An 8,637-nucleotide genomic window follows, 5' to 3' on the forward strand; every position below is an offset into this window, starting at 1 on the left:
GATTTTTCTACCAATATATACAAATTCACTGTTCTTTTCCATAGAAGGGTTAAACTGTATCACAGATACAAATGTCAAGCAATCATGAGAGGTTTAGTGCAACGGAGAGCTGTAGTGCCCTGCTCTTAATGCTCATGATTCTGTCAAGTTAGTATTGCCAACAATAATTCACATTAAATTGCTCTTTGACACCTCTTACTAGGACAAACGAAGTACAATGGAACAAGACATTAAAAAAAGCCCAACAACAAAAAATAAAACAAACCCCCACATGTAAGGTATGTACAAAGTACACAGTCCATGAGGTATACATGGTATTCCTGCAACGCGCCGGCAGCTCGCGGCCAGACCACCCCAGGGATGACCCCATTGCCCACCTCACGTCCACTGGGCACCGTGCTCCGATGCAAACAGCCATCTCTGTGTGAGCCACTGGGCACGAGGTGTGGATCAAAGGAATCCGAGGCAGGACTAAGCTTTGCTTACCCCTAACCTGGGAAGCTAATGATTTGGGTCTATTCGTTATCCACGCACATTGGAAAGACTATGAGTAATCATGCAAAAAAGAAATAGAAATAAAAATTAAGGATTGGGGGGAGAAACGCAGCCACGGGCCAACAACATACCTGAATAATCAACTCGAGGGCGTATGGAGATTTTATTCTTAAGACTGACTTTCTAGGAGCAAGGGGGGGTGGGGAAGAAGAATTGAGCCTGTAGGAAGACGTGAACGTGTTTACATATACTGTACAAGATGCCCCTTATCGCTGTCTAAGGGAAGGTGCCCTCCTGATAGTGTTACACTTGGGAAATGGATACGTTTTGGCACTGGGAGCTGAGACCTGCTGCCTGACCAGCTCGCTGAGGGCATGAAGTCGCACAGGACACACTGTGGTAACTCAAGGATGAAGGCTATTTAAAACGATTTCGCGTTCAGCGAATGGCATCAGAGGGGATCCAGCTGGAAATCAGCTACCCCATGTGTCAGAAGGGCCTGTCTTACAGGAGGATCTGACAGCTTCACCCCTACAGAAACGCAGAGCAGAGCAACGAGCAGGCAGCTGGACGCGCTGATCAAGACCTCCTTCCCTCACTAAAGTGCACTTACAGTCAGAAAACTGCTTTGCAAGACACCGAGTCAATTCCCCCAGCTTTAAAAAACAAACAAACGAAACAAAACAAAATCAAATAAAACCTAATTTGTCAGATTTGCTCAGTTAGAGATATGCCCCGTGCCTCCCCCCCCCACCTGCTGGGCATCACTGTCCATTCAACCTGGGGCAAAGGGAGAAGCTGAGGGCTGGCTCTACACCTCTCCCATCGCCAGTAACAACACTCTGCAGCTGAAACACAGCAGGGAAGGGCAGAGGGCACGGGAGGCAGGAGCAGAGCAACGTGGCTCCTCCGGGCAGCGGGACCGAGCCGCCGGTGGGGCGAGCATCGAACCCCTGTGCGCTCACAGCAGAGATCTGCGGGTCAACGTTGATCTGAAACAAGGTCACTTTTCTGACCATACTGGCACTTTTAAGATGCTTTGAGTCTGTAACGTGGAAAAATGAAAAATAAAATAACAAAACCCTACGGAGATGCCGGAGGTGAGGATGGAGAGGTTCGTGAGACTTCAGGGTTAGCAGAAGAAGGAACTGATATCGTCATTGTCTCCGTGGTATTCTGGAACGATTTGATCGGAAGTTCCTGTCTCCTGGTCTGTATATCCCGGCTCCAGGACCGCCTCGAACCAGGGATGGAGCAGGATCTCGGGGGCCGTGAGTCTTTCAGAGGGCTCCCGCCGCAGGAGGCTGCGGATGAGGCACCGGGCTTTGGGGGAGACGTGGTCGGGAATACAGAACTGTCCGCGGCGAATTTTGGAAAACAGAGTGCTAGGGTCCGAGTCGTGGAAGGGATAGCGTCCCACGAGCAGCGTGTACAGCATCACTCCCAAACTCCACACGTCGGCCGACTTCCCCGAGTACGTCCCCGTCGTGTTGAGGATCTCAGGGCTGACGTAGGCGGGACAGCCATGCTTATCCGACAGCGCATCGTCCTCGCCCTTGATGATGTGCGTGTCCTCCAGGCTCTCCAGCCTCAGCTGCGTCCTGCGGGGGGCAACAGGGAGAAGCTATGGGTTAGAGACACGGGGCAGCAAGACGCATTAGCAAAGGAGAAGTGACAACTTCCTAATCTGCACCGGGGACACTTATCCCAGACCCGAGTGTAGCTACGTGCATGGCTGTTCGCTGGCATGTCAGGGAGCGCCGGGCTCTCGAGGAACTCGTGCCACCGTCCCAGCATTGTACATTTCCACAACACAAAGCCTGGCTGTTCTGCACTCTCCGTGCTCAGCAGCTTGCTCAATCCCTATTCTCTCCCCTTTGCCTTTCCAGGTGGTGCCCTGGTCCCGGCGGCAGCAAACCGGGAGCTTCCCACCAGCAGCCAGGGCTCACGTGCCGCGGGGATGTGCTAACTGCAGCCTGTCCTCGGCGTGACCTCCCGCTGCAATGCAAAATACCCATCGGTTCTGTAAACGGAAAATGTGACTCAATGCGAACCGTGGGCCCGGGATTGGCCGCGGGAGCACTGAAACTGCACCTGTGCTGGTGAGCCCCAGCGCCTGCCTGCCATTGCTTAACCCTCTTCTTGCCAAACGCAGCGCACATGACACTCGCCTGTGCAACGCCAATTTCCAAACAAGCCAGGCCGTGCGCAATGTAACATTTCAACAAATGTTTCATCTCACTAGGGGCGGGAAAAGCTGCAATAGTTTCCTTCAAAGGAATTACTTTCTTTGCATGTCAACAGACGGCTGTTTCTGTTTAGGAGGTGCAGTTCTGGTTCGTTGTCTTATCACCTTCACAACCGATATCCCATAGAAGCAGTTGTAAAAGAAAACCGAACACAGCGGTTTCTTCTGTTTCGCCACACTGAGCGTGACCCCATTGCGGCCCGGACCCGTTTTCTGGGCTTCCTACAGCACAGCAGCAGCTCAGCTCCTGGGGCTGGCACCAGCTCTGCCACGTGCAGCGCCCGGCACAGAGCAGCCAGCTCTCCAGGGAGACACTGAATGCTTTGCCCCGCTCTAAATCTACAAGTTCATCCCAGCAGATGGGGGAAGCTGGAGCCACCTTGCTGTGACCCAGGCCCACTTTTCCCCCCTGCAGGACATCTAGCAGCACGCTGCTCACTGCACTGTGCATGCCCACGTCCACGGAGCAACAGAAGCACCAGCAGCAGCACGGAGATGCCAAGCAACACTGCCCTTGCTCCCTCCGCATCCCATCCCTTCATCCATTCAGCCCTGGAACGCATCCACCACCACCACCCCCCAACTGCTGTCCCGTGACAACCAATGGATCTCACTGAACTTCTGCTGGAAGAGGGGCAGCTGATGGAGAGCTCTCTCTGCTCCCTCGGCCAAGACCCAACCGCAGCCGGTGGGCGCACACGGGGCACACACCCACCCCGCTCTCGGGATGCTCTTTGCCCTTCCGAATGGGGCTTCCCCGCTCCCTGCCCGGTCACACTCACCTCTCTTCGTTGGAGAAGACGAATTTCCTGAGCTTGAGGTCTCCGAGCACGATGGCCGACTGGTGGCAGTGAGCGACGGCCGCCACGATCTGCCGGAAGAGCCGGGCAGCCTCCTCCTCCCGCAGCCTCTTACAGCTCCGCACGTAGGAGTGCATGTCCCCAAAGTCCTTCTCGAAGAAGACATAGGCCTTGGTGTCTCCGAGGATCACCTCCACTACGCCGGTGATGTTGCGGTGCGAGGGCAGCTGGACGTAGGGCCGGATCTTGTCCTGGTAGTGTTTGAGAGGGAACACCTGTGCGGAGGAAATGAGCACAGCGTTCGTTCTCGAGGGCGCTGGAAGCGGAACCGCGTCTAGCGACTCTTTGCAAACAGTGCTGGGGATGGAGGAGCGGCACCGAGACCCCCCCCACGGCTCCACCGCGCGTCCCGCGCGGGCGACGCGGAGCGAAAGCCGAACCAACGGAACCCGCAAACCGTCCCAAAACCTCTCCGAGCCGCCCCGGGACTCCCCGCGCTCACCTTGCAGCGGAGCTCCCTGCCGGAGCTGACGCTCAGCGCTCGGGACACCTGCTCTCGCTCGGCCAGCGGCAGCAGCAGATAGGAGGCGATCAGGCTGGGCCCCGCCGCGCCCACATTCCCCACCGCCCCTCCGCCGGCCGCGGGCGAGGCGGGCGCGCAGGGCGAGCCGGGCGCGCTCAGGCAGTCCGGGGTTCCGCCGGGGCACTCGGCCAGGCGCGGGCACTTGGCGGCCGGAGCTTCCTCGGCGGGGCCGTCGTGCAGCGGTGGGAGCCGCTTGGCCGGGGCGCTGCGGCAGCGGGCTGCCGGCAGGAGGAGCGCGGCGGCGCGGCGGGGCGGCGGCGGAGCGGGGCGGCTCATGGGGGGCGCGGAGCGGAGCGGAGAGAGGAGGAAGAAGAAGAAGAAGGGGAGGAGGAGGAGGAGGAGAAGAAGCGGGGCCGGGGGGCTAAGGGCGGGCGGAGCGCGGCTGGCGCATCCCCTCGCTGTCCCCGCCGCAACCCCGCGCCGTGTCCACCATCTGCTGCCGACTCCGCGCTAAAGTAGTTGGAGGCTTTAAAAAAAAAAAAGATGGTTTCTCCTCCTCCTCTCGGCCCCTGACGCACGGGGAAGTGGGAGGAGGGAGCTCGGCCCGGCCCCGTTCCGCCCCGCCCGGCTCTCCGCCCTGCCCCGATCTCCGCGCCGTACGGTGCTCCCCCCCCGCGCCCGTCGCTCCGGGCCGACCCCGGATCCCGGCCCCGGCTGCGGAGTGTCGGTGCTCCCAGCTGCGTGAAAGCGAAACGCGGAGGCCGGCTCCGTTCGCCACGAGGCTCCTCGGCCCCCGCGAGGAACCCCGGCACCCAGCGAGGAGCCGCTCCCGCAGGGCGGGGAGCCGCCGAGCGGGAGGGAAACAGGAGAGAAAAAGGCAGCAGACGGGAAAAGGCGCTTCGCTGTTCGCGTAGGCGCCGGTTTCCAGGCGCTCAGGAGCTGAGGTTTCCCCGTGCCCGCCCGTCCGCCCCGTCCCAGCGCGGCACCGCTCCCGCGGGCACTGCCCGGCGCCGCCGTCAGCGCTCGCCGTGTATTTTAAGAAACGCATGAAACCGTGCTGCTGGCTGACTCACGGCATAGCAGACCCATTAATGCGTTTAAACATAAAACGCGTATGCCATAAAGGGATATCCCAGGGGCTGCATTTTCCTTTCTATGTTGTTGTTCTTTTTTTTTCTTTCTTCTTTTCGTTAGCAAACCATTCGGAGAACGTCCGCGCATTGTTTCTGAGCGATTCACCGCAGCTCGGAACGCGCCGTTGTATTTTGCTCCCCTTATAGGCAAAGCACGCGCGGACCCATCACGCTTTCTGCTTTACGTTTCCCCTCCTGGAAGGCTGCGTCCCGTCGGTGGCTTCTGTCCAGGCGTCCCGAGGTGGGGGCCCAGCCGCTGTGCCCCGCTGCCCCTTCCTAATGCTGATGCGCTGGCACAGGCTGCCCACGGAGGTGTGGTGTCCCATCCCTGCAGGTGTTGAACAAGTGTGGTAGTGGGCACGGTGGGGACACTAGATGGTTGGTCTAGGACATCTTGGCTTGCCTCCTGCAAGTGAGGAGGAATCGTCTTTGGACACAGATACTAAGTTTTTCAACATAGTCACCACCACTAGCGATGTGTTTTTGCCAGCAATGAACAAGAGCCTGCATGTCCCATCTGCACCAGCAAAGGTGACCCTGTCACCACTGCTGAAACGTACCACCGACCGCCTCACTGTCCTCACACCCTCTGCTTGGGCTCCAGAAATGTTCAGCAAATGTCAGCGTACATCAGTAGGTGCCATTTTTTTCTGCATGGAGTTGTTCAACGATAACTTTACTTCATGAGCACTTCTGTGTCAGATGCATTTTGTCGGAGTGTCCCTCTGCTGCCATCTGTCACACAGCAACAGTGTGTAACGGGACATTGGTGGGAAGGGTCAATCTCTGCTGCCATACCACCAACATACATCTCTGACCCTGAAGACTAACATTATAAAACAGAAGGCATTACTTTCGGATCAGCCCTCCTAAAATACGCAGTATCGTTAATATAAAAGTAACAGAACATTTTAATTTTTAGTATTTTTCTCAAAACGTTAAAAAGAAGAGAGGAACAAAAGCATAAAGCTGGTGGGACATGTGACCTTGCTGTTGTGAAGCTAACGCACCAGGCTGGTTCGATGGCAGCGGCTGCAGTTCTCACTGAGCTCTCATGGTGTTTGTCAGAGATTTTGGATGAAATTTTACTTCATCCTTGATAACTGTTCACAAATGTGCCAAAAAGTGATGACATGAATAAGGCGTGATTGTGAAGCGACGGATATTTCTCTGTTAAGAGGCATTATGAAACTCTGGCAAAGAGACATGATCAGAACTTTGAGTTGAATACTTGATTGCAACTCTATACATTCCATGTGAACATTTGTAGGCCGTGTATTTTTATCAACATGAACATAAATGGATGATTCTTTTGGCAATCTTGAAACCTCTTCTCAAAGCCCTTCATGAAATCAGAAAGCACAGTGGGAATTCTTTGCTGTTCAGAGTCCTCGACATGCACACAGCTATGTGCCATCACTTGAGTCAGCCCTGTGCTCCCCATGCCCCCGCTCCAGCCAACACAGCTCTAATGGTGCACTGACGGTGTGGTTGTTGCTGCATGATGGGCCATGCCTGGGTCTGCCTTGTGGGAACAGCTGCCACCTTTGTAGTGCAGGGCAGCAGGCTTGGTGGTCTTTTCCAACCTTAAGTACTGGAAGGCTGCAGCGAGTCTCCCCCCTGGAGACTTCTCCAGGTTGAACCAGCCCAGCTCCCTCCTTCTTTAAAATGCTTTTGGGTACTCATGGCATTAATGTTATGAATAAACATGTAGTAGCAATGCAAAGTTATAACCAAATAATGCTCTATACCTTATTTTCAATCTGATTGTTTGGGTGTGGATTGCGAGGAAAGGTCCACATACTGACTCACCATCATCAAATGCCTTCCAACACGCTGCAGAGTGCAGTAAGAACCATTGCATCACAGAATGGTTTGGGTTGGAAGGGACCTTTAAGATCATGGAGTTCCAGCCCCCTGCTCTAGGCAGGGACACCTCCCTCCAGACCAGGCTGCTCACAGCCCCATCCAGCCTGGCCTTGAGCTTCCAGGGAGAGGGCATCCACAACCTCACAGGGCAATGCATTCCTGTGTCTCACCACCCTCACAGTAAAGAATTTCTTCCTGATGTCTAAAGAGAGAAGTGATTCCCTGCTTGGGGCTTCTGTGTTTTCTAATTTTAACTGACACCCAAAATGAAAAATAACAAAGCAGGGGATAGCAGGGCCGGCAGGTTGCTGACTGCACGTCGGTGCTTCTCAGAGGGCTGAAACTCATCCTCCCTTGACTACCTCCACCAGTGCTGTCACGTGAGATGGGTTTTGTTGTGAACCTGTGCAGAAAACGGGAGGAATTCCAGGGAGAGGTTTGTGAAGAGCACCTCCCAAGTCCTAAAGCAGTCTGAAGTGTTCCCTAAGGGAACTTCGGGCATCGCCATTCCATTCCCATGTTACTTAAGGAGATTTTCTCCCATGGCATTCCAGCATCTGTCTGAGGCTCAGCAGTGCCTGCGCTCCCCTGCTCAGCTGCTCACCCTGCGATGCTCAGTTATATCTCCACTGCTCCACTTCTCTGACCCTTTATCTCTGTAACTGGAGCAGCCGGCGGCGATGGGAATTGTGTAACCATCTCCCCACTTCCCCAGTGCTTGGGACAGGTCTGGTTACTCTGACAGTGTTCTCGTGGGATGCACAGAACGACTCTGTCGGATTGGGCCAGTTATAAATAAACTGGCTGCTTGCTTTGGGAGGGAATTAGAAAGTCGTTGCTTTAGTTATTGGAAGATGCATGATACACCAGTACTTGAGTGAATATTAAACTGTCCAGCAACCATTAAACTATCAGACAAATAAATACTATTATTTTACAAGCTATTTCAAGATGTCTAATGACATTTACACGACTGCTGGACTTAACACCAGCAGTGCAAACCCAGCAGCCAACCCATGGTCTGCTGCAGAGCTGCTGTGTAGAATCCCCCGGCACAGAAAAGGCTCCTAGTTGCATGCCCAGGTGATAAAGAACTAACAGTCCCGTTCTGTGGAAGGAATCATACCCGTGGAAATGCTACCATCAGCCTTACACACTGTGACATTCAGTGGTGGATTCGATGCTGAGTTATAAAACACATGACAAGTGTGCAGTGACATCAAAGGGACTGCAGTGTGATGGTGTTCAGATGTCTCCCCTCGAGCCCTCCCAGAAGCCCATCTGAGGGCTGCTGTTGCTGGGATATTTACATAATTCCCTTTTGATAAGCCGGCTGTTATCAGACTCAAGGAGTCTCATGAGCAGCACCTCCTGACTTTGTCCCTTTACAGACCAAAGAGTATGAAGGCTGCTTCTGTTGCTCGGAGATGTGTGAAGGTTCAGGTCTTAAACCTCAAACCCCGCTCTTACTTCAGAAGCCGATTGCACAAGCCGGCAGTAAATGAGTGGCTCTCCGCTTCCCCTGCGGTCAGAGAGGATCCTATTCATGCCGAGTTTACAAGCAAACAC

General features: G+C 54.8%; 1 protein-coding gene across 1 annotated transcript; it reads right to left on the minus strand.

The window, feature by feature from the left end:
- Positions 1 to 1,287: 1,287 nt before the first annotated feature.
- TRIB1 (tribbles pseudokinase 1) lies at positions 1,288 to 4,647 on the minus strand. Its single transcript, XM_065753675.1, has 3 exons — positions 4,046 to 4,647; positions 3,526 to 3,818; positions 1,288 to 2,096 (listed from the first exon to the last, which is right to left on the minus strand). Exons 1-3 carry the CDS (start codon positions 4,400 to 4,402, stop codon positions 1,628 to 1,630), a joined length of 1,119 nt encoding a protein of 372 aa, XP_065609747.1. The 5' UTR covers positions 4,403 to 4,647; the 3' UTR covers positions 1,288 to 1,627.
- Positions 4,648 to 8,637: the final 3,990 nt, after the last annotated feature.

Source organism: Cyrtonyx montezumae, unplaced genomic scaffold (genome assembly GCF_038088225.1).
Source record: "Cyrtonyx montezumae isolate F1298 unplaced genomic scaffold, pur_monq_1.0 scaffold_8, whole genome shotgun sequence".
Taxonomy (NCBI): Eukaryota; Metazoa; Chordata; class Aves; order Galliformes; family Odontophoridae; genus Cyrtonyx; species Cyrtonyx montezumae.